The 22,265-nt window shown below is 54.3% G+C and overlaps 8 protein-coding genes across 8 annotated transcripts; 5 read left to right on the top strand and 3 right to left on the bottom strand.

Moving 5' to 3' along the window:
* Window positions 1-1,434: 1,434 nt before the first annotated feature.
* BDZ83DRAFT_368258 (uncharacterized protein) lies at window positions 1,435-3,133 on the top strand. Its single transcript, XM_060502624.1, has 2 exons — window positions 1,435-2,301; window positions 2,367-3,133. The coding sequence occupies exons 1-2, from the start codon at window positions 1,603-1,605 to the stop codon at window positions 3,039-3,041; spliced, it is 1,374 nt and encodes a 457-aa protein (XP_060363987.1). The 5' UTR covers window positions 1,435-1,602; the 3' UTR covers window positions 3,042-3,133.
* Window positions 3,134-4,315: 1,182 nt separating this feature from the next.
* BDZ83DRAFT_579715 (uncharacterized protein) lies at window positions 4,316-5,218 on the top strand (the record flags this gene model as incomplete). The annotated part of the gene is made up of 2 exons (XM_060505275.1): window positions 4,316-4,851; window positions 4,996-5,218. 2 exons carry the CDS (start codon window positions 4,316-4,318, stop codon window positions 5,216-5,218), a joined length of 759 nt encoding a protein of 252 aa, XP_060363986.1.
* Window positions 5,219-5,963: 745 nt separating this feature from the next.
* Window positions 5,964-7,068, top strand: BDZ83DRAFT_624650 (uncharacterized protein). Its single transcript, XM_060508458.1, has 2 exons — window positions 5,964-6,219; window positions 6,287-7,068. The coding sequence occupies exons 1-2, from the start codon at window positions 6,113-6,115 to the stop codon at window positions 6,903-6,905; spliced, it is 726 nt and encodes a 241-aa protein (XP_060363985.1). The 5' UTR covers window positions 5,964-6,112; the 3' UTR covers window positions 6,906-7,068.
* Window positions 7,069-8,826: 1,758 nt separating this feature from the next.
* Window positions 8,827-14,720, top strand: BDZ83DRAFT_579671 (uncharacterized protein; the record flags this gene model as incomplete). The annotated part of the gene is made up of 8 exons (XM_060505267.1): window positions 8,827-9,504; window positions 9,560-9,579; window positions 9,646-10,128; window positions 10,182-10,228; window positions 10,279-12,337; window positions 12,393-13,181; window positions 13,252-13,503; window positions 13,550-14,720. 8 exons carry the CDS (start codon window positions 8,827-8,829, stop codon window positions 14,718-14,720), a joined length of 5,499 nt encoding a protein of 1,832 aa, XP_060363984.1.
* Window positions 14,721-15,024: 304 nt separating this feature from the next.
* BDZ83DRAFT_368190 (ubiquitin-2 like Rad60 SUMO-like-domain-containing protein) lies at window positions 15,025-16,965 on the bottom strand. Its single transcript, XM_060502623.1, has 2 exons — window positions 16,545-16,965; window positions 15,025-16,475 (listed from the first exon to the last, which is right to left on the bottom strand). Exons 1-2 carry the CDS (start codon window positions 16,850-16,852, stop codon window positions 15,329-15,331), a joined length of 1,455 nt encoding a protein of 484 aa, XP_060363983.1. The 5' UTR covers window positions 16,853-16,965; the 3' UTR covers window positions 15,025-15,328.
* A 516-nt stretch (window positions 16,966-17,481) lies between these two features.
* Window positions 17,482-18,156, top strand: BDZ83DRAFT_624643 (U6 snRNA-associated Sm-like protein LSm6). Its single transcript, XM_060508457.1, has 3 exons — window positions 17,482-17,723; window positions 17,818-17,931; window positions 17,984-18,156. The coding sequence occupies exons 1-3, from the start codon at window positions 17,612-17,614 to the stop codon at window positions 18,007-18,009; spliced, it is 252 nt and encodes an 83-aa protein (XP_060363982.1). The 5' UTR covers window positions 17,482-17,611; the 3' UTR covers window positions 18,010-18,156.
* BDZ83DRAFT_624641 (methyltransferase) lies at window positions 18,157-19,849 on the bottom strand. Its single transcript, XM_060508456.1, has 4 exons — window positions 19,056-19,849; window positions 18,922-18,932; window positions 18,779-18,864; window positions 18,157-18,676 (listed from the first exon to the last, which is right to left on the bottom strand). Exons 1-4 carry the CDS (start codon window positions 19,404-19,406, stop codon window positions 18,246-18,248), a joined length of 879 nt encoding a protein of 292 aa, XP_060363981.1. The 5' UTR covers window positions 19,407-19,849; the 3' UTR covers window positions 18,157-18,245.
* A 709-nt stretch (window positions 19,850-20,558) lies between these two features.
* On the bottom strand, window positions 20,559-21,613 carry BDZ83DRAFT_552427 (uncharacterized protein; the record flags this gene model as incomplete). The annotated part of the gene is made up of 2 exons (XM_060503500.1): window positions 20,559-21,521; window positions 21,578-21,613. Coding segments are annotated over 2 exons (999 nt in total), but the record flags the coding sequence as incomplete, so codon positions are not given.
* Between the last annotated feature and the right edge of the window lie 652 nt (window positions 21,614-22,265).

Below are 22,265 nucleotides of genomic sequence, written 5' to 3'. Positions count from 1 at the left end.
TTCGTACACGGAAACGCGGCTCACTACATCGCCAATGGTGTAAGACCGAGCCGGTGAGTTTTCTTTCAACCAACGGGACGTCAAGCACATGTCTCGTGCCTCTCTCTGGATTCCTCAATTCGACCCCAGTGACATCGGAAACTAAGCTTCATAGACCCGCTACAACGCCTACCCTCGTGCCTCTTGTCCCTTGGACCAAGAGATATCCACAGATTGTACGGAGTAGCGTAGGTAGGTAGGCATGGACTTGGCAGCTGTGGGAGAGAAGTACCGACGATCTCATTTGACCAGCCAGCTTCTCTACACTACAAGTGTGAGCTCGTGCGTCTTGGGGGAGGGTTCTGATTCTCATCTGAAATCTGAAGGGGGAGTGTGTGAGTGTGAGTGTGAGTGAACCTTGCGTGCGGGCGCTCGGCTTGGCGCTGGGGAGAGCAATTGCTCAGTTGCCATTCAGGAACACCATGTGCTCGAATCCGGCCCTCTGATTGGCTCAACCTCTCTGAACCCTCGATGCCCTCTCCTGCCCGTTTCCTCACCCAGGAGCCCAGGTCCGCCCTCTTGATTGGACCATCTTCTTCTCTTTCTGCTCTTTGGTCTCTTTCGTTCGTCTTGGGTATTATTTTCTCTCTATTCCCAGGTCGTACCTCTTTGCGTTACTCCCCCCGGTCCTGTATTTACGGGGGTTTTCCCTTTGGGGACCCTTTTCTTTCTGGCCTTGGGCGATGTCGCGTGCCCTCTGTCCTCCAAGCTAGTTCGTTGAGCAAAATCACCCCTCCCTCTCTCTTCACTTCCATCAGGGTTGTTGACACTATGCCGGGAGAAAGGACCACCCTCCCCCAGCCATTATGAAGAGAGGGGGGGCGTGGGTGGCTAGACGGCAGCTAAGAGGCTGACGACTATCTGAGGCGAGCGAGTACCTTAACAGATTGCCAGCTACGGATACACGGGTCCGGGGTTTGTAGTTAGATAGAGAACAGGCAGGCGAGGCACGAGAGACAATAAGGACGAACAAGGCCAAGGATGGCGAAGAGAGAAAAGTGAGAGTCAGTCCAAGGTCGTGGTGGTCGTGCGCCGTATCTGTAGTTCATTACCTTTACTCTCTGCCTTCAACCTCTCCCCTCTTCCCCCTCTACATCCTCCTGCGAAGCTTTTCTTCTTCTACGAGAAAGCCCCCAGCTACCTCTACTTTCGACACTCGCGTGCTCTTTCTCACTCTCGAGTCCCAGTTCGGGTCTGAAAACTGGCCAGCGAATCGGATTTTGCATCCCTTCTGGTAGACACCTAACATCGAACGGGGCGCTTCTGCATCTGTCGCCAAGCCCAGAACAGCTCTGGTGCTGCTACACCGACCGTCGTCTTTTGCCCGTGGGCACAGCCTCAAAAACAGACGTCAACCGAATTTGTCCCTCAGCGGTAGAGCCTCAAGAATTTCCCTCAAACTTCGGCTTCCCGTTCTCAATCTAGCTCCTGTCCGGTTGGGGAATCTCTATTCGTGTTAATCGCTCAGAGCCACGCTCATACCTTACGTCGTCTTCCCCTCGTATTATCCTTCTCTCTCACTCGCAACTCACACGCACGCGCCCAAACGCACATTACAACACAATGCCGCGCCCAACGTTATTACCCACGCCCGCGTCCTCCACGGACATAAAGGGCCAAGACGGTTCCAAGGACCTCGCCTCCCTACAGCTATCTTTCGAACTGCCACCGCCAGCAATCGTTCAAGACGCCTCGAGGGTCTCCCCAAAGGACACGAGGAGGACGTCGCCAGCCAACACCAACAGCTTCCAGCCCATCTCGCCCCCTCACGTCAACGCGAACAAGCCGTACCCGGTCCAGCCCAGCGAGACAGTAAAGTCTCGCCGGCGCTCTTCGGCTGCCCAAAAGACGGCGGCTGCTGCTTCCTCCAACGAGAGCTTCGCGCTGCCGCCGCCGCCGACTAGGTCACGAAAGATTATCCAGATGAAGCCGCGCGCTCAGCAGCAGAACGAGGCTGAAGCCGAGGCCAAAGCCAAGGAGAAGGATGCCCCGTCGGCGGCTGCCGGCGCCAAGTCCGGGGCTGCGGGTCCAGGGAAGGCCGGCTCGGCGGCGGCGGCGAATGGGTCCTCTTCCACTTCTACGGCACAGGGCAAGAAGAAGGCGCCGTCAGCGACAAGCGCGGCGGGACGCAAGATTGCGAGGAAGACGGCGCACAGCCTGATTGAGCGGCGCCGGAGATCAAAAATGAATGAGGAGTTTGCCGTGCTCAAGGGCATGATTCCGGCTTGCACCGGGGAAATGCACAAGCTGGCAATCTTACAGGTTAGTTGGGAAATCCACTCATTTCGTCCGTCTGCCGGTTCGCTAATCATCATGGAATGATTCAGGCATCAATCGAATACGTGAGGTACCTCGAAGACTGCGTCTCCAAGCTCAAAGCCCAGCGCGACGCCTCCGAGGCCCGTTCACCAACCGAGTCCGGCCTGCAGACGCCTTCCGGCGGGGGTGGCCGCGCCGAGCCGTGGAGCCAGATCCCGCAATTCGTGCCCCGATATCAAGAAGATCCGGATGATGTGGAGATGACCGACTCCGAGGCCCCGTCACCCACTTTTCCGCCCATGCAGCAGCAACAGCAGCAGCAATACCCGCAACAACAGCAACAACAACTTCCTCACTCCCGCTCCCAGCAGCCGTCCGTATCGCCCGCCCTTTTGCCGCAGGACTCGAGGCACCGCCACGACTCCTACTCGTCCGTCTCGACGGACCACCCGCGCCATAATAGCTATAGCTACAGCACGTCGATGACGACGTCACCCGCGTTTGGACCGCAGGCGTACGGCGGCGGGTACGGCAGCCTTTCGGCGCTGACGAGTCCTGCGCTGGCGCCGCAGCGGGACCGCGATCTGGACCACGAGGCCACGGCTGCGTTGTTGATGCTGAATAGCGATCGGAGGGGTACGGTTGGGGAGGCGAGTGGTAGCGGTGCTGGTGCTGGTGGTATTGTGAATCCGACGAGAGGTGCTGGGCGGGGGATGTCGGTTAGGGATCTGCTCAGTACTTGAGAGAAGCCCCCCTCTTTTGCTGGATCAGAAAAGAGTATACCGCAGAAGGCGGTGCTATTTCATCACCAACAACCCGGGAGGAGGACTCTGGCGGAGCCGAGGATTCGACATCGGACAGCATGACATTTGCGAAATGCGGTCAGGGGTCCTTCCATGCTGCGTTTGTCTATAAACAATTGCATGAATGCGGAGGAAAACAAAATGGGATGAAGAGGTTCTAGAATCCTCAACAACATGGAATTCACAGTCAAAGCTCTACAGGGGGGCGAAAATTCTCCATCTCAAATGCGATGAGAGGAAGAACATGACCTTTTTTTTCACTTGCAGAAACACGGATGGAGTTGCGGCGGTTTTAGGCGCGGCGCAAAACGGAAGGAGGATATTCCTTTCATGCATCCGATCGATATCAGTTGTCGATATTTTCGTGAGGAAAAACCTACTGCATTGGTAACGGATGAATATATCTAGAAGGGATTAATAGAACACCAGGTCGGATAACCACTCGATTTTCTCCGGACATCAATTCATTCTCCTCACGTCTTGACAGGTGGGACGGGGTTCTGGCAAACATACGATAGGGGTCGTTGATCGGTGAACAGGTGTTTGACCCTCTCTTTCAGTTATCCCGGTAAGGATGGTTGAGGATCCCATTAGTGTTGAATACTGGTTCGTTTCTTGAACGGAAGGAGAATAAAATGTGAGGGTAGTCTGGACTCTGGAGAACGGATCATGGATATGGTTGTTCCAGGGGTTACATTTACGGTTTCAGGGTCTGGCGGCATCGTACGAGATGCTCACCCGTCCTTCTCCACCATCGACCCATCACGTGACGGTACTTCAGTGTTGAAGGAGGCCCGTGTAAGTCGAGTTTGGCCCAATTGTAACAGTCTTGTTGGTGTTTTCACCATGGATGTGGTAGATACTGGGTTTGTTGAAACGAGGGTTCAGGGAGTATGGTCCTTTGGTCTTCTGTTGGGTGCGGCGAGAGGTTTCATTGAGTACCTTGGCTCGGAGTAGGATGGGAAGATCTGGACGGGTATATAACAGAGATGTTGCCTTAGTGACCGCCTCTGTCAACTTCCAGTACTAAAGTCCGATTTGTTTCTTACCGATTGATCTTCTTTGGCGTTCGATTTCGATACCCAGTCGTGATCAGGTTCTCAGAGGAGAGACAAGAGTCAACCAGCACCACGAGTACCCAAGGGATCCAAACGAGTCAAGTCCTCACTACACTTCCCCGTTCTAATCATCCGATCCAACTCAAAAGACTCAAGATGGCCCCAAGAAGCATCATGACAGCCTACCCCCACGCCCACCACCGACGCTACGCCTCGCCACCGATAAGCCCATCCACCTACAACCCCGACGCAAACGATATCCTCGCCGAGCTGGGCCTGCGCGCCGATGACTCGGCTTCGAGCGCGGGCGATTCCAGCACGGGGTTCTCGACCGTCGACTCGGGCGTCAGCGTGAACGGAGGTGGAAGTGAGGGTACGGGTAACGGGAGCGGAGCCGGCGGGAGGAGGAGGAGGCGGAGGAACAGGAACCGGAATGGTAACGGCGGCGGCGGCGGTAGTAACAACCATGGCAACAGCAATCATCAATCTGCGTTCAATGGCAGCGGTGGGAGCATCAACATTGATAACAAGAACGGCAACGGCGGGAATTTCAATAGGCAGACGACGGTGGTACTTCCCCGGCAGGGCGGGGACCGGGATGAGAAGCCTGTGCGATTGCAGATTGGGCTGAATCTGGATGTCGATCTGGAGCTCAAGGCCAAGTTGAAGGGCGATATCTGCTTGTCTCTGGTGTAAGTTTCCGCCCGCCTCTCTTTCTCCCTTCCATCCTTCCCCTTTTTTGATTCTCATGTTTCTTCCTCTTTCTTCCCGATTTTCTTTCTTCGTCTTATTTCGAACTGACAGAAAACTAATCAGACGCGATTAAACACAAAAAGAGTGGAGAGGAAATTCTCCAAACGCGAGTCGATGCGAGTGAAGCCCAACTGGAAGGGCGAAGTCGACGTCAAAGAAATGTTCCACATGCGTCTTGGCAAGTTCAGCTTCAGACAGCGGTGGATTGACCGCGAGGTCAGCGAAAGTCTCACGATGGCGATTGGGGTCTCGCTCGTGTTGGGCGGGTTCCTTGCTGGGTTTGCGGCGTCGAGATGGTTGTGCTGAGTCCCGTCTTGCTCAGTGCCGTCTTCCGGATACGGGAGAGATCAGGGGGTATCTAAAAGGAGCGGGGAGTTTTCATTGTGTATATTGGGACAGAGTTTGTGTACGTTGGATACGGGAGCATGATAAGGCGTAATGGGGGAAATACTTGGGCTTCATTTGCGGAACACAAGAAGCTGAAAAACAGGAAGCTCGGAGAAAAGGTTGTGGATGGAATTTCACTTGCAAACATGGTATTCTCAAAATGCATTCAAGTCGGTTGGGACGAAAAGGTACTAGCCAAAGGACCCCTTTCACCCTTCGTCCCGACAGAAAACGTGGAAAGTCGGGTGTGTGGAGCCGGTCTTCCGGTGCAGTGTCATGAAACTTCATGCGGGAGATGATGGCGTGTTTACCATGAGAGGTGTCTGTGCGGCATTTGTGAAGAGATGCTCTCCCTTGCAACGACTTCTACCTGACGTAAATTATATTCGTCCAGTTGATGAGTATCTGTATCAGTAGAGCTGCCAGAAGCTCATCTTGTAGTCTTCTCTCGACTCCATCTTAGACCACGCCGGCCACACCGGGACTCACCGATGACCCGGCGGGCTGGGATATCTCGGTAAGCGGTCCGTTAGCGTCAACTTTGGCGTCAATGCTTTCTGCAGCAGGTCTCCACACAAGCTCTAGCTAATTACCCAATCGGGCATATCAGACAAGGGCCCCTCCACTATGTACATCTTCAATGCCCCAGTGCCTTTTTGCGACTTTTTTTTTTTCATCCCAACTTTTAGTCCCACGTTTGCGCCCTCACGCCATTCTTACATCTTGTCCAGATTGTACCATCAAGCACACGACACGCCAAGGGGCGGGTGTTTTCCATTGGACAGTTTTACTACGAGGCTTCGGTCGGGTGCAATGTCGGCCATTCTGCACGCCATCAAGAGGTTTTTCCTTAGCTTAGCGCGAGGAGCTGGAGATTTCTACAGGTCCATCGTGAATTGGCTCAAGATGGCATACTCACCGTGAGCTACCTACCCATGTTCAAAAAAAATAGCTTGGCTTAACTTGCTGACAAATACCTGTGAAAAGAAACCCATACTATCGTGGCAACATCATCACCGGCACCGCCGTCGGCGGCCGGGCCCCCTTTGAAGGCAACCTGCGCATGGTGATAGCGCAGGTCTTCCAACCGTCCGACTGGACTGTCCTGGAAGTCGCCGTCCTGCGGCCCTCTGGCACGCCGTTCAAGGCCGTGCTCAAGCTCTTTGACCGCCGTTTTTCACCGTGCATCCAACGGGCGCGGCAACGTCGGGGGCTCGGCGCGTGGACGCCAGAGTTTGAGGAGGAGTTTGTCGACTATGTCCGCCGGGGCGCCGCTAACGAGTACCTCTGGGGATCCGATAGCGAGGAAGAGGACGACGACGATGTCAAGAGAGATGAGGCGGATGGGGAGGCTGGAGGCGAGCAGAAGAAGCCCGTCAACTTGCTCGAGGAGGAGGTGATCCGCCAGTCTCAGTGTGATGGGATTGCCAATGCGCGGTTGAAGCGGTTGCAATCCCGTATGGGTGTGGAGAAGGGTATAAGACTACCCCGGGCGCATTGCACGGTGCAAATACCAATAGGAGGAGACGTGGACAATCGTCTGCTTGAGGTTTCTGGGATCTTGATGGAGTATGTGCCTGGGTTTAGCTGTGACGATACGGAATGATGACAGCCCTCGAGGATGATGGAAGTATACGGTCGGGAACATGTAAGAGTACTTGATTTGGAGAGGGCGGCAGCGATCACTTCGGCATAAGGTCAACGGAGTACTTCGGAATTTCGGTTAAGCGGAGGGAGCCTGATAATCATAATGAAGAGCATTCTCACACAAATACCCGGTAAGGGGAGTACATCAGCCCCCTTCTTGCAGCAACGCAAGATCATTACCTTGAGTTTATGTGCCGATGGTTGACTTTGTCGGCTCTGTTCACCCTATCCCTTCGAGACGAAGATAAATGAGTGATAGTTTGGCCTTCGCTCGTGTGTTGCTTCACGCTGCAGTAGCGAGAAGGCTTTCCCACTTAGTCGTGCTAGTATAAGCAGCGCATGGTAGAGAATACCGGGATTCCAAACCCCATTTAGACCTATGAGGGTTACAGTGGCTGATTATCTGAAAAAGTAGTAATCAAGTGTGGTTGGCTCGGCGATTCGAATACCAAGTGAGTGTGTGTAAGATGGCTGACTTCGCGGAGCAATCTCATGACGAAACACCTGAGCTTACGTTTTCTGAGACCGAGCCCGCGTAGTCGGTAATTTTTCCTGTTTGAACGATCTATGATTGTCTCGGAATGTTTGAATCTCATACAGGATATGGGTTCGGCATGCGGCATGAGAAATCGGAATGTTCAAAGTACCTATGCATATCTTGGCTCTCGCAATTATTACCGAAATCACGACTTTGAATCTGGTGATGTGACCCAGATATAATTGAGGACCGATGAAAGTCCCGTCGCAAGTTCACTCTCTAAGATGGAAAGAGAAAAAAAACCACGTAGGAAGGTCCCGTCTAGACCATGATTCTGCCTGGCAGGACAGTGGCAAAGATCAGATGACCCCGAAGCTATTCCCAACCAACGGTGACTAACATGCTGGTAACTCCAGACAACATCTCATTTTGCTAGATTCAGTCCATCAAAATACTCGAGATCTGCAGATGAATCCAGGCTGCAGCCGACGTCGGATGTCGTCCTTGAGGTTGGAGTCGACTCAATTGAGTTTGTGTCAAGGATGGGGAGCGCACCAGGCAGGCAACAGCGGGCAGTGGCGGTCCATGGCGGGAAGACAATAGTGGGCCCATACGGCGGTCACTGGACTTCGTGTCAAAGACCTCGCCGCGAATTAGGCAACATACCCCCCTGCATATCCCGAACCGTGTCAGAGTTCTCTCTTTCCGTCCCTTTGAGCGCGTATCCTGCCTAAACTACGCGACAGCTTCATGCGGCACGGGTTTTTTGTTCTTCTTCTTCATATCTGTACCCATACGTGATTCTCGTTTCGCCATGGAACTTTGGCGCTCCACCCATTGGACGTAATTTCGTCTATGTAGGCAAGTCTCGTGGTTGCTGAAGGTACCACTTCGCAGCAACCCTGGTACCGAGCTGAGCTGCTCGTTTGACGACGGTACGCATCCGTAATGGCGCTAGGCTCATGTACCTCTCCAGTAGACAAGACACAAGAAAGGTACCTTGCATCTGACATGGCTTTGCCTGGGACGATTTAAAATCCTCATCCCCTCCTTTTTTACGAGAACAAACGGTCAAGAAGGAATGCGCCAAACGGTATTCTCCAGATTATAAGATAGCTTCAATTCCTCGTCTTCTTTTTTAATGCATCTCTTGTGATCCTCCATCCTCATGACTCCTTCTCTCCATTTCCCATTGTTTGTCAATTGATCCTCCCAGCCTCATCTGACAAGCTTACATCGTTCGTCGTCTACCCCGCCCACGGATCTATTGTGCTTGAATCCCTTCTGTTCAAGCCGAATTTGATACTTCGACTCCTGGCACTGCCCACGACGAAGATACTCACGCCATATAAGCAACTCCCTCCCAGATTCAATCAAGTTTTATCCCCAATACTTTTCCACAATGTCACTCCCAGAGCTCCAGCAGTTGCCAGTTCCCCACGGGGACCTGGTCAACTACATCCACGACCATCCAGAGAAGAAGATGGTCGAGATCCTAGAGCCCTACCGCAAGTATGAGGCCCAGCTGCGCTCAGTCTTCGCCCAAGATCGCAAGAATCCCGCCCTCGACGACCCGCACATCAACCTCGTGCCCCTCTTCACAAAGGACACCGAGAACATCAGGACCCGCGCCCGCTTCCTCGCCGCCGAGACGCAGGAGGAAAAAGACCGCTACATCATGGCCCTTCCGGACAACAAGCGCCGTGCTAATGGCTCGCCCGCTGTCGTCTCCGGCCTCAAGGACTTCCAAAAGAACTTTAACGTCTTTTCCGAGTCTTCTCTCGTCGATATGAACTGGGACAACGTCGTTGCTGCCGGTTCGTCAGTCATCAACACCCTTCTTCCCGTCCCGCCAGAGTTCAATACGACCAAGCGCAAGCTTCGAGAGTACTACCACGAGAAGTTCTGTCCGGCGTCTGATGTTGATCTTTTCTTGTATGGCCTTACCCATGAAGAGGCCATTGAGAAGATTAAGGAGATTGAGGCGTCTGTTCGGGATGCAATCCTGACAGAGGTCACGGTAGTTCGTACCAAGTACGCTATTACCATTGCTTCTCAATACCCAACTCGTCACATTCAGGTAAGTATACCCACGTTATCTTGCTATTAGTGACCAGCACTAACCGCCATTCCAGATCGTATTGCGAGTATACAAGTAGGTGGACCGGAAAATGTGTCTGATTCCAAGTGACTATCAAGCACGAGGCTAACCTTGAAACAGGTCTGTTGGCGAAATCCTCACCGGTTTCGATATCGACGCAGCCGGCGGTGCCTACGACGGAAAGCAGGTTTGGGTGACCCCTAGAGCCTTGGGAAGCTTCATCACTCAGGTCAACCAAATCGACCTTACTCGCAGGAGTCCTTCCTACGAAAATCGACTTTCCAAGTACAGCCACCGCAACTTTGAGGTGTACTGGCCAGAGCTTGAGCGCAGCCGCATCGATCCCACCATCTTTGAGCGCAGCTTCCAGAGGACTCTCGGTCTCGCGCGTCTTCTCGTCCTGGAGCGACTTCCCACTCAGTCGGTTCGGGATACATACCTCAACAAACGACGAGAGGAGAGAGGTCGACCCACGACGAACCGTTTCAACCCTCATCATTTACACGGCAACATCAAGGACAACTTCGAGGACGAGGTTGCCGACTGGGTTGACGAGAATGATGTGTCCAACTACCACACTTTCACGGTGCCATATGGTCACGGGTATGTTCTAGCTTCTCCATCACCTGTTGAATATAGAGTCTGACTTCAGGCAGGTTCCACGCAAAGAAGATTGAAAAGCTCTGCTATACAAGAGATCTCTGTAAGTCACAGCACTATTTGATTATAAGCGGTCTACTAATAAGCATGTAGTGCTCAACGCCGAATGGAATCAGCCCGACGAGAGAGAGGTGTATCTTCACCGCCACCCCGCCTTCTTTGGACGTGTCAAGGATGTCATCGAAGACTGCTGCGGCGGCTGTCCAAAGGCCGTGACACCGGAAGAGGTCGAAGTCGCTGAGAAAGAGGCGGAGATTTACATCTCAGGCAAGGTCAGCTTCTTGATTGACGATCCGGGTCGACAGCAGATCGGCTCTTTCAACCCCCTGACGGAGAATGACTGGACCGACATGGCCTATGTTGGAAACACGGCTCGTCTCTGCCAAAGCATCGTTGACGGTGACGTCGAGGAGGTCAGAGACTGGCTTTCCCAAGAGGGCGCCGACCCGAATAAGCGCGACTACACGGGACGCACGCCTCTTCATCTAGCCGTCATTAGTTCCACACCCGAGGTTGTCCGTTGTCTTGTCGAGTCTGGCTCGCGTCTGACTGCTCGCCTTGCTGACGGCAGAACGGCTCTTCATCTCGCGGCCGAGCGCGGCAACGCTGACATGATCAAGATTTTGATGGACAAGAGTATTACCAACGAAGAGGAGGAGGAAGAGAAGGCTGACCGCCGCCGCAAAGCAATTCAGACTCGACTTCAAGACCAGCCCACTTCAAAGACATCCAAAGCGCAGGACGACGAAGATATGGACGCTGAAACGGACGGGGATTCTGACGATGATGATGACATTGAGATGGTGGACGCGGGTAACACTGAGGCAGACGCGACATCTATGGCGACCGGGTCTTTCGTCAAAGTCAAGGATGAGAACGAAAAGAGCAAGGAGGACCTGGTTCTGGAAGACGACTCAACCGACGAACCCGATTTCTTCAAGACTGACGTCTTGGCTTGGGATCTGCCCTGCTCGCCTCTGCACCTTGCCATTTCCGAAGGACACGAAGATGCCGTCAGACTTCTCTGTGACTATGGCAGCGACGCTATTCTCCCCGTCAAGTTCCTCAACTCTGACAAGCAACCCACCGCGGCCATTTTGACGCTCTCCCTCGCCCTTTCACTACCCATTGAGAAGGCCAAGTCGATGGCTCTTCTCCTGATGAAACTCGGCGCCACCTCGTCTCAGGCAGACATGAACGGATGCACAGCGTTCCACCGCTACGTTAAGAACGGCAACCAGGAGATGATTGACACCCTGTGGGAGAACGACAAGGTCGGACTCAAGACGGCGCTCAACCACATGGTCTTTGCCGCCAGCTACTGGAACCCGGTGGCCATCGCGCCGATCCACACAGCCATCGAGAACGGCGATTCCGTCTTTGTGCTTAAGTTACTTGAGGCCGGTGCCAACCCGCAAATCGACTTTGACGTTTGGCTGAAGGCTGCAAAGTTCTCCAAGTCGAACAACAGACTTGGCTCGTACGAGGATAACAAGAAGCAATTCAACCAACATACCGAACAGCCGTTGATCGTAGCAATTAAGAATTGCACCGATCCGGATGTTGCACTGAACCTCATCGAGAAGGGTGCGGACCCCAACACGATGACGACCAACTCGTACCGCGTCATCGAAAACGATTACCAGCGCGCGTACAACAAGGGAGAGACGGCTCTCGACCTCGTGCAACAGCAGCTCAAGAAGCTTCGTGACTTCAAGAGCGACAAGTTCACGCAGGTTATGCCCCATCTGTCCGCCGGAATGGACGAGTTCCTTGCGAGATACCCAGAAGATACCTACCAGCACTGGCAGATTTCGGAGAATATTTACTGGCGCAGAGTGAACTATAAGAGAGGGGTGGAGAGCTACGAGAAGGCGAAGAAGGATTTCGAGGAGCTCAAGGGCGTCCCGGAGAAGATCGAGGCCATCAAGGAGGTCATTACGTCACTAGAGAAGCTGGAGAAGGCCATCATCGACAAGGGCGGCAAGACCTTTGCGGAGATTCATCCCGACATCAAGTTTCCGGATAACAACCCCACATCGCAGAACAGACCTTGGGAGGCTCAGAAGAAGTTCTACAACTACAGCTACGTTTTCTCGTTCCGTAACGTTACTGATGTTACGGAAGTCCGGAAGGATGCATACCTGGAACTGTGAGTGCGAGACATTACTTATTGTTCGTTCGTTTCTTTACTGACGCCCGTTTAGGTTTGAGGCTGCTTGGTCCGGTGATCTGGAAAAGATCAAGTCACTCACCCTTCAAGCCTGGGGCAAGGATCAGGCGGAGCCTCCTCTCAAGATGGCAGTGAATGACAGCAAGGACAACACCCCCTTCTCGCTAGCTTACCTCCGTGGTCACCACGACGTGGCCCACGCGATTCTCGAGATCGTCATGGCCCAGTATGCACCGGAAGATCGAGATGCAATGCGGTACAAGCTGGACACAGGCGGTCCCGAGGACGAAGACGACGAGGACTACGAGAGCGACGCAGCCTCCAACGACGACCCCAAGATCATCTCCGAGATTGTCGACAAGAAGTTCACCATTGAGAACATTGGCCAGGTGTCGATGCAGGTCAAATCCACGACCAAGCCGCTCGACTTTCTGGGTCAAAAGACGCACACCTTCAAGCCCGTGGAGGGCAAGGCGCGCAGCTGCAAGAACTCGAGCCAGACGCTCTTCCAATTCGTCTTGCAGCACGACGATCTTGCGGGGCTCAAGACTCTTCTGGATATGGCAAGCCACTTTGCGAGCCAGAAGCTCGTCAGCGGGACCGGCGTGGCTCAGGATGAGGAAGATGGCAGGACTGGCCGTTTCGAGTTCCCCGAGGGCGACTTCCTCTGGGCCGTTAAGCATGGTAAGACAGCAGCTCTCGCGGAGATTATCAGCCGCACCGGTGCCGGTATTCCACTCGATGATTTGGTGAAGAAGAGCGGCGTCGAAATGAAGCGCAAGTCCAAGTACTACCTGGGTCTGTCAGTCTATGGCAGGAAGAGGTAAGCAGAAAATCACAAACACACTTTGGGCCCCGCGTATCACCAACAGCTTGCTAACTCCTCGTAACAGAAAGGACTGGGCCACGGCCGGGAGGAACATGGTGGTCCGCTCCACCGGCGTCAGGACGCCGCCTCTGCTCCATGCCGCCATGGCCGGCAATATTGATGCCGTCGAGTGGTTCCTCGGCGACGCACCTCATCGTCACTACGTAGACTTTGGAAAGTCCAAGGCAGCCCGCGAGGATTCAAGACTGAAGCATCTTAGCCAAGCACCGGGCGGCTTCGACCGAGCCATCTCCAAGTGGCTAGGCATCCAGAGTGAGTTCACCCCTTTTCACATTACCCCTTTTCAGATGCCACTAACACAGAAACCTAGACGAACTCGTAATCCACTGCGCCGTCATGGGACCTCTAACAGAGGCCACAAACCAAGTCATCAAATACCTAGCCCAAGCCTGCCCGGCCTCTCTCGACTACAAGTCCACCCTCGGCGACACCCCTCTCTGGCTCGCCTTCCACTTTGGCCGCCTCGACTTCGCCCGCACCCTCATCTCGGCCGGCGCGAACCAAATGGCCCGCAACAACGCCGGCGACAACATTCTCCACGCCGCACTGCAGGGGATGCCCCGCGCCTGTCGCCTCGGGCCCGTCCTCGACCTCGTCGACGCGGGTATCCGCCCGCACCTCGCCCAGCAGCGCAACAACCTGTCCGAGAACAACGGCACCACGCCGCTCCACGCCTGGATCACGGCCGTCTGCAACTCGCGCCGGACGACGTACCACTACAACCCGGTCGCAAGCAAGAACTACGCGGACAACGCCCAGATCCTCGCCGTCCTCGCCCGCCTCCTCGAATTCTCTTCAAGTGGCGGCAATGCCGAGCTCGAGATGCTCAACGGCGCGGGCGACACGCCCCTCCACACCGTCGTCATGGCCCAGGACGCTGTCCTCGCAAAGGCGCTGCTGGGATATAGACCGAAGCTCCTCTACCGCGAAAACGCAGTCGGCCGCACCCCCGCCGAAATCGCGCGCGAAAACGTCACGGGCGAGAAATTCCTCGCGCCGAGCCCGATTACGCTGTTCCAGAGTAACCAAGACCCTTCGACCATCGTCAGCCGGCCCGTTGAATCCTTTGTCAAGAAGGACGACGAAGACAAGAACGATAGCAAGGATACAGACAGTAACGGCAACGGCAACGGCAACTCGTCAGCCCGCCTCACCGACAAACAAAAGACGTGGCGCGCCGTCCGCGCCGTACAGGAGCAGAACCCAGACAAGCGGCGCCTCGTCTCCCTCAACGAGGCCAACGACGTCGCGAAGCGGCTTGGCGAAAAGTACAACGCGAGTCGGTACTTTAGCATCACGGCGCGGCAGGACGAGTACGAGGACCCCGAGGACGGCGCGGCGGCAGCGGGTAATAGGGACGAGAAGAGTGATTTCGCGGCTCAGACGAGGAATGCCAGCGCCGGGCAGATGTGGAGTTTCCCGCAGGATGAGAGCAAGGACAAGTGTCCCGGCTGCGGCGAGAGGCACGATTGAAGGGCTGAGGCCTGTCCTGGGCTTCCGTGGGAGGTGAACGATTTGGAGGGGAAAATGATGGGTGAGGAGGATTGGGGTGCGGAGGTCTTTGCGGATTTGAGGTTTTTGGTGTGGTGGTTTTTGAGTTGTATTCTCAGTGCTGTTCGGGATGTTTTTGTCTGTCGGAAACACGGAGGAAAGGCCTTGTTTTTGATGAGTAATGATAGATCAACAGAATGACATGACTGACGAATTGATCTTCCATATGCAGTGCTCGTAAGCTTGATAGCGATGAGTTGACGATATAAGTGAGGCACAGATTCTCGTCAAGGGGCAGGCGGGTCAAAATAGGGACAGCTCGGTCTCATTCCAACACAATGAATCTCAACATCAAGAGGTCCAAAAAGCCTTCTCAACTTTCCATGCTGAAGCTACCTCCCATGAGAAAAAAACGCTAAAAACTCCCCGGGTATCTTGAATTACATCCCTCCTCAAGGGCCTCGTCTTGCCCCCTTCTGCCTAGATATCGAGACTCGAGCCACTGCCATTTCGGGCCGTGACACTTTCGTTTTCAGAGGCTGAGGCTGACATCCTCATCTGATCTCGGCCGACATGTGAACCAGGAGGCCTCATCTTATGTAGACCTCAATCGTCTCCATGTCACCAATATCAGCCTCCTCAACCGTCATATCCTCTTCGAGCTCGTCGCCGTCAAACATGAGCGTGATGGGCGCATCCGCAGCCAACCCGCGCATTTTCCGAAACAGCTCCATAAGCGTTCCGATCGTGGTCGACGGCCTCACAGAAGTCTTGAGCGGCTCGTCCGTTTTGGTCTTGAGGAGGACCTTAATCTTCTGCTCCACCTCTGGCTCGACGGCATCCGCACCGTCGCCCTGATCCCCATCTTCGTCGTCAGAGTAGTCTCCGAGCTCGTGTCTCCTCCGCCGCGCCTCTTGCTTCTCGTGCTCTTCCCACAACTCGCGTGTCCACATCTGCAAATGTACGTTTGTCCAGTCGTCGTCTTTGAAGCCCTCGGATAGATCCCCTCCACCGTCGCCACCACCACCGCCGCCGCCGTTCTTGCGGAACGTAGCCTCCAGGTCGAGACTATGCAGCGTCGTCGTATCATACAGCTCATGACCACGCCATGTGAGGAACACGTTTTCCACTTCCGAGCGAGGAATCTCAATACGTTCCAGCTGGACTTCAATCCACTTCATACGAATCACCTTGAGCGGCTTGACAAGCGTGAAGCGGAATTGCCGGTCCCTGGTGCCTGGTATATCAGAGGTGACGAAAACGTTGACGAGCTGGTTCTCATCCTGCTCGAGAGCCTTTTTACGCTCCATGGCGCGTCGGACGTATTCCTCAAACTCGTCATCTTCCTTTTCTTCCGCTACCGCTGCGACGGGCGACTTTTTGTTCTCGTCCATTCCTTCTACAAAAGGGTCGTCCGAATCAATCACGAGAGGCGACACCTCGGGCTCTGAGGTTTGTCTCCGGTGTTGTGTCTTGCGGACGGGTGATGCTTCGTAGATATCGTCGCTGGCCACATCGTCGGCGTCATCGAGTTCTTCGTCGCTATCTTCGATCGCAATGACGGGCTTGTGGGGTATCACCTCCTGTTTCCGAGGCGTCCGCGACGCGGCGGCGCGGGTCAAGCGCTTCGAGGGTGTCTCTGTGCCTTCGCGGCGCTTGTACGGCGACTGCTTCGTTCTCGATTGCGGGGATTCGTCGCTGGTTCGCGAGCGTTTTGATGGCGGCGTGCCGGGTTCCCTACAGTTGGGGAAATGATATTAGAAGGAAGCCAAAGCGGTGGTGCAAAACACATGTTGGAAAGCGTACCCTGTGTCCTCTTTAACGTTGTCCTTGCCAGGCTCTTGGCTGGCTCTCGGCACAGGCTCCGTCTCGCGCTCTGGCGAGCGCGCTTGTGTGCTCTTCTCTCGTTCCGCCTGCTTCCGCTTCATACGCCGCTCCTGTTCGGCAACTGCGACGGGGAAGAATTCGGCGGAGCGCTTGAAGAGGCTGAGACCATCGTCATCGTCTTCGTCTTCGTCGGTGTTCTTCTGTGTTGCGGGCTTCGGGTCGGACTTTTGTCGCAAAGCGGTGGGCTTGAAGGGTAGGCGCCTCTTGGGCTTCGCTGCATCTGCCATGGCTCACAAGTAGACGTTTCTTCTAAATACACCGAGCGGCGGGGGGAAATTTGACTCGGGATTCGTTATGCGATCCGGTGCAATTTGCAGGGTCCAAGGCGCAAGAAATTGGATGAGCTGATTTCTGGACCGACTTTATGTGGCGGTTGTAGTTTTTTTGTAAGTGAACTATGTATGACGGACAAAAAAAAGTCAGGCCATGCAGAGTAGGCGCCAGAGGCTGGGCCTAGAAGAGAAGGCGGCAGGTAGAAACATCACGAACAATGCGACAGAAGAAGGGGAGAGGGGGACGAGGAGGCGTCCTGGCGCGCGCACCACCACCAAATATTTGGGTTGGGATTTTGAGGGGCGGCCGTTGTTTCCGTGGTGAGAGCAAAAAGATTGATTCGGCAGGTCCCACCTTGCAAGGGCCCCAGGGGAGGACCTGGAGGGGGATGGAGCTGGAGTTCGCCTTCGCACGCTGCTCAGCTTGGAGTGTGCGCTGCTCGGGTAGCCCTACAGTGCGAGCTGACCCTGGGAAAAGCTAACGCCAGGTGCGATCCAGGTACCCCGGGTGCACAGGCTTTCGATGCTCTAACAGAGGGCAGCCGTCACCACCATCGCCGCCAGCTGCCAGCAATTCTGCCAACATCATCACCAGTTTGACGTCCCGCAGCCTCAACCACCACCCACCGTCACCTCAACCCGCCACGGAATAACCCTCATCCCGAAGCCCTCTCCAATAACTCACATCCATCTCACAACATCCAGACAACGACAATGGAGAACGGTAACATCAGCCAGGGCGAGGGCAAGGACCCCTCCAGCTTCCTCAGCGACATCATTGGCAACCCCGTCACCGTGAAGCTCAACTCAGGCGTCGTCTACAAGGGTGAGTACCTCAGCCGTCATTACCAAGAATGAGATGAGGCTAGGCTCTATTCTCCATGCGGTGAGAAGTATCTGACCGTATACATTCATTATAGGTGAGCTCCAGTCTGTCGATGGCTACATGAACATCGCGCTGGAGAAGACGGAGGAGTACGTCAACGGCAGCAAGAGGCGATCATACGGCGACGCATTTGTGAGAGGAAACAACGGTAATTCTCACTCCATCCCATTCCAAGTCATTCAAACTGACAGATAGTGCAGTCATGTACATCTCGGCAGACTCTTAGGGGGCGCGGATGAAGATGTCAACAATGGATCGGTTACTGGACTCTATCCACAAGCGAAGAGGTCTATGAACGAGTCTAGAGTGCTCGGAAGGCGTCCTTTATCAGATCTACCAATTCAGAAGAAAATATACCCTCAATTGTACCATATGGCTGAACGTTTTCTGCAACCTCTCACCTTCGTCTAACCAAAACAGCAAAAACACCCCTCACTTACGATGCAGACCATCTCACCACGGCTACAACCTCGAAGTCCACGCAAAATACGTAACCCCATGCAATGCAATCTCCCCCTTCTCATTCCTTTCCACGCTCTCCCCGCCCAAAATAGTATCGAACTCGGCCTTGAACGCCGCCGCGCGCGCGCCCTCGAGCACCGCGACCTGGCTCAGCGTCCGCAGCCGGTTCCACACCGCCTCGGGCGTCAGCCAGACGGTGAAGGGCACCTTTTCCTCGCCTACGGGCACGCTGAACAGGGGCATCTTGCGCCCGCCCTCAAGGACGACGTCCTTGACGGCGCGCAGCGGGTTGGCGTCGAGCTGGGTGTCAAACACGTCCTTCCAGACGAAGTCGCGGAAGCGCGGCTGGCCGTCGCCTCCCAGGGTGAAGACGAGCTCGTTGAGGGCTTGTTCCCAGGGCGTGCTTGCTTTCCAGTGCTTTGGCTTGTTGTCTGTGATCGTGTATGATTCCGTCAGCAATGCTTGTTTATTTTTGTCCTTGATTACATGGAGTATGTGTCTCTAGGAATGGGAAATGAGAAGGGAAAACTCACAATCTTCAATGTTCCAGATGAAACCAAGCACGGCGGTCGGCTTCAGGACGCGGTGGATCTCTTTGAGAGATTCTGCCGTCGCGAACCTACACTTTTCATGAGCTTCCATTCACAACTCGAGTCCATTAGATGGACTATCTTACCAGTGAAACGCCTACATATATCACAAGTCAGCCATCGTCTCCCCAAACCGCAAGCCCACCCATCTCAAACTGATCCCTACACCACAAAACGAAACCCCCCTATCAACTTCCAAGAAAGAAACTTCAAAACTCACCTGCGCAACAACAGCACCATCCCCCCACTCTTCCCCAAGCGGCAACTTTGCCGCAAACCCATCCTTCACCTCGACGCCCCTCAGCCCCTTCTTCTCCAGCTCCGCCCTCATTCCCTCGTGCGGCTCCACGGCCACGACCTCGAACCCTTCGTGCCGCGCCGCCAGCACCTCGGTCATCTTGCCCGTGCCCGCAGCCAAATCCAAAATCTTGGCGTGGGGCACGTCAGCGAGACGGAGGTGCTCGAGGAACTTTTGGGTGGCGGCGGGAGGGTAGGAGGGGCGGTAGGCGTCGTAGGTTGCTGCGTCTGCGAAGCCTTTTGAGGCGCCTTGGTGGAGGGATGTTGGGGACATTGTGGTGACTATGTGGTTCTTTCTTGTTGTTCTTCTTCTCTTTGTGTAGTCTACTAAAGTTGGGTGTTCTTCTTTTGAGGTGCTCTGTTTGTCTTTTTCGAGGTTGAGTTGAGTTGGTGATGACCTGTTTTTTTCTATACAACTATGCGTAAATTGGTCATGTGTTTATGCCGTTGATGAAGCAATTTCAAACCGCTGGCGTCAAGTGCTTAGTTTTAGGAGGCCGTTCCGTCGGTGGGAGCTAGTGTTCACAAGTACCCTGGAACCAAGATGCAGTTGCGCGATATTCTCCAAGAACGAAATTCACAATTAGGAGAAAGTGCGATGGCAACTCGGAAATAAACAACACAAGCTGTGGAAGAGGGGATTGATTGCGGTTATTTTCTTTGGCCACCGACACGGATCGTCTCTCCTTCTCCATTCATCACGCACGTCATGTCAGTTATGTGGGGGCGAGGATTACCTCCATGGGGGTTAAGGAGGGGAGGAGGGGAGGAGGTCGAATGAGCGGGGTTCCTTTGCGTTGCCATAACCGGCGCCGGTGCCGACCTGCGCGGAGCCACGCCGAAGTCCGGAGCGCAGAGTTGCGAGCCGAGCGGCTCTATCAAATTATCGCATGGCACAAAACGTTGCTCTAGTTATTCACTATCATCATGCTTAGTACATATTGCTTCACCGCAGATAGTTGGTCAAGAGATGATTATAAATTGTTTCTTTCTCTTGTGACTGTTCTTGTTCTATGGATGGAATCACTTTCGTTTTAATGATAGTCTGCCCCAATCCCTCACAATGAAAAGAGGGGGTCGACGAGAGACCTCGCTGCGCAAGAGGTGCCCACCGTCTAATGTGTTCCCGATGATGAATCTTTTTTTACATGCCTGAACGCCTTTTCCCTCGTATGCCATCTCGCGGTGTATGAGAGAGAGGCCACGGAACCTAGTATCCATCCCCCACTGTCCATATTCGACAGATTTCCCTTTCTTATTCATACATTTGCTACGATATTACTCTCCAAGTTTGTGAGAAGATTCGCGGGAAAAAAAAAGGAAGCCAAAAAACTCGCTTTACCATCCGATGCTGATGTACCGTCAATCAACCACACTATCCAAGCCTAAAAAGGACTTAGTTGTGATTGTTGCTGCTACTGCTGCCGCTGCTCCCACTGCTACCGTCGCTGGCGTAGCGTTGGCTGGTGATATACTCGACATTCGCAAACTTAACGTGATGAGGTCCCTGCTGCTGCTGCTGCTGCTGGGAAGGAAGCAACGCCTGGTCGGCACCAGGGGTAGTAACAGGTGTAGCAAAGGGATCAGTGAAGTCTCCGCCAGGCGAGCCCTGCGGCAAAGTCGAGTATGTCCCCTTGCCGTTCTTTGGCAGCTGTAAGCTGCCGCTGAAAGAGCGGACACCGCCGCCCGTCGTCGGTTGCTGGGCGGGACCGCCGGTGACGTTGCGGACCTTGTTGAGCTGGCGATTAACGACGGGCGAGGCTCGAATGGGTACTCGGACGTCGATGCCGTTGTAGTTCTCGCTGCTGATGCCAGCGTTTCCGCGATCGATGGGGCTAACAGGGCTACTGGCCTCATCCGAGGACTCGGAATGGGCGACGTTTCCGCGGGGCTGGTAAGTGCCGTAGGAGGGTGCGGTTGGCGGATTCGGGTTGCCCTCAAGCTGGCTCAGCGCGTCGGCACGGCTCGCAACGGCGTTTCCGGAGAATGACTTGGGGCGATATGTCTGAGGGCCAATCGCAACACCGTTGCCACCGCGAGACGAAGGCGGGGAGCCAAAGGGGTCTGAGGAGTTTGTTGAGGCGGGCGAGATGGGACCCATGGAGACGTACTTGCCCTTGCCTTTGGCGGAGTTAGGAGGGGAGTCGGTGGCAGGGGTGGCGGGGCGGGAAATCCAGATGCCGTCGACTTCGATGCCGGACTGGATGGCGCGGACGCCAAAGGGAATTTCGGATTGCTTTCGTGGGGGCGGCAAGCCGGTTGATTCCATCTCTGAGGCATGTGCCCTCTTTTCCGCGTCAATGATTTCGAGCTTGGCCATGTATCGGTTGGACCACCATAGCTTCACGAAGCCTATAATGAAGACGACGCCAATAGCACAAGCCAGAACCTATAGGGTAAATATGTTAGTCATGGAATTTTGGAAGTATTGATGTGAAGACTTACAAAAGTCATCTGCTGCCACAACTCCCAGTCGACAAATACTCTCTTGCCCATTGTGAGTCGCGTTGAATGAAGTTGATGTGTATGGTGTTGTGTGGTGGTGAGAAGGAGGGTTGCTCAAGGTCTGAGCAGGAAGGTGAGGAAGGTGCGTGGTATCAGATGTGAAAGTGTCGACCAAAGTGAATAAAGATGGAGCACAGCTCCCTTCTTGAAGTGAGGAAGGATACGTGAAGGCAAGGATCCCTCTTGCGACCGAAGTCGGTTCTGACCTCGAAGGTGTGACGTTCCTAAACCGCTGCAATCGGACTGGTTCACAATGTCTTGTTCGAATGCGGCGAAGAGCGTTGTCGGTGGCGATGGACCCAGAACAAGCTCAGAGATTGTGATTTTCGATAATGGGCGAGGCGCTATGGCTTCTTAATCGGGTAAGAAGAAGGAGAGATCGCTCTGGTAATATTATTACAGAGTGTTGATTATGTTTAAGTCGTTTAGTTGAGGTTCGAAGATGAGGTCAAGAACCGAGGTAAGGTACAGGACAAGGCAAGATGCCACCGTTATCGAGTATCAGTTACACAGGATAGGAATCAAAGGTGACCTCGTATTAGAGGGGCACTGGTGAATATAAGGGGACTTCAAGGGGTCCTGGGCGGTGAAGGATGGAAACAAAAAACCTGGATGAAAAGCGTGATCT

This window comes from Colletotrichum acutatum (genome assembly GCF_030867785.1).
Source record: "Colletotrichum acutatum strain CBS 112980 chromosome Unknown BDZ83scaffold_58, whole genome shotgun sequence".
Taxonomy (NCBI): Eukaryota; Fungi; Ascomycota; class Sordariomycetes; order Glomerellales; family Glomerellaceae; genus Colletotrichum; species Colletotrichum acutatum.
Note: the sequence above shows the minus strand (reverse complement) of the source record. Positions and strands in the feature narration are given on the sequence as shown.

What these genes read in the sequence shown, in the direction of transcription:
- BDZ83DRAFT_624641 (XM_060508456.1), bottom strand. Translation starts at nt 19,406, where the DNA reads ATGTCCCCAACATCCCTCCACCAAGGCGCCTCAAAAGGCTTCGCAGAC. An exon ending in CATCTGGAACATTGAAGATT is followed by an intron (nt 18,677 to 18,778) that starts GTGAGTTTTCCC and finishes ACACGATCACAG; the next exon opens with ACAACAAGCCAAAGCACTGG.
- BDZ83DRAFT_368258 (XM_060502624.1), top strand. Translation starts at nt 1,603, where the DNA reads ATGCCGCGCCCAACGTTATTACCCACGCCCGCGTCCTCCACGGACATA. An exon ending in ACAAGCTGGCAATCTTACAG is followed by an intron (nt 2,302 to 2,366) that starts GTTAGTTGGGAA and finishes GGAATGATTCAG; the next exon opens with GCATCAATCGAATACGTGAG.
- BDZ83DRAFT_624650 (XM_060508458.1), top strand. Translation starts at nt 6,113, where the DNA reads ATGTCGGCCATTCTGCACGCCATCAAGAGGTTTTTCCTTAGCTTAGCG. An exon ending in CTCAAGATGGCATACTCACC is followed by an intron (nt 6,220 to 6,286) that starts GTGAGCTACCTA and finishes ACCTGTGAAAAG; the next exon opens with AAACCCATACTATCGTGGCA.
- BDZ83DRAFT_368190 (XM_060502623.1), bottom strand. Translation starts at nt 16,852, where the DNA reads ATGGCAGATGCAGCGAAGCCCAAGAGGCGCCTACCCTTCAAGCCCACC. An exon ending in AACGTTAAAGAGGACACAGG is followed by an intron (nt 16,476 to 16,544) that starts GTACGCTTTCCA and finishes CCCCAACTGTAG; the next exon opens with GGAACCCGGCACGCCGCCAT.
- BDZ83DRAFT_624643 (XM_060508457.1), top strand. Translation starts at nt 17,612, where the DNA reads ATGGAGAACGGTAACATCAGCCAGGGCGAGGGCAAGGACCCCTCCAGC. An exon ending in CTCAGGCGTCGTCTACAAGG is followed by an intron (nt 17,724 to 17,817) that starts GTGAGTACCTCA and finishes CATTCATTATAG; the next exon opens with GTGAGCTCCAGTCTGTCGAT. An exon ending in ATTTGTGAGAGGAAACAACG is followed by an intron (nt 17,932 to 17,983) that starts GTAATTCTCACT and finishes CAGATAGTGCAG; the next exon opens with TCATGTACATCTCGGCAGAC.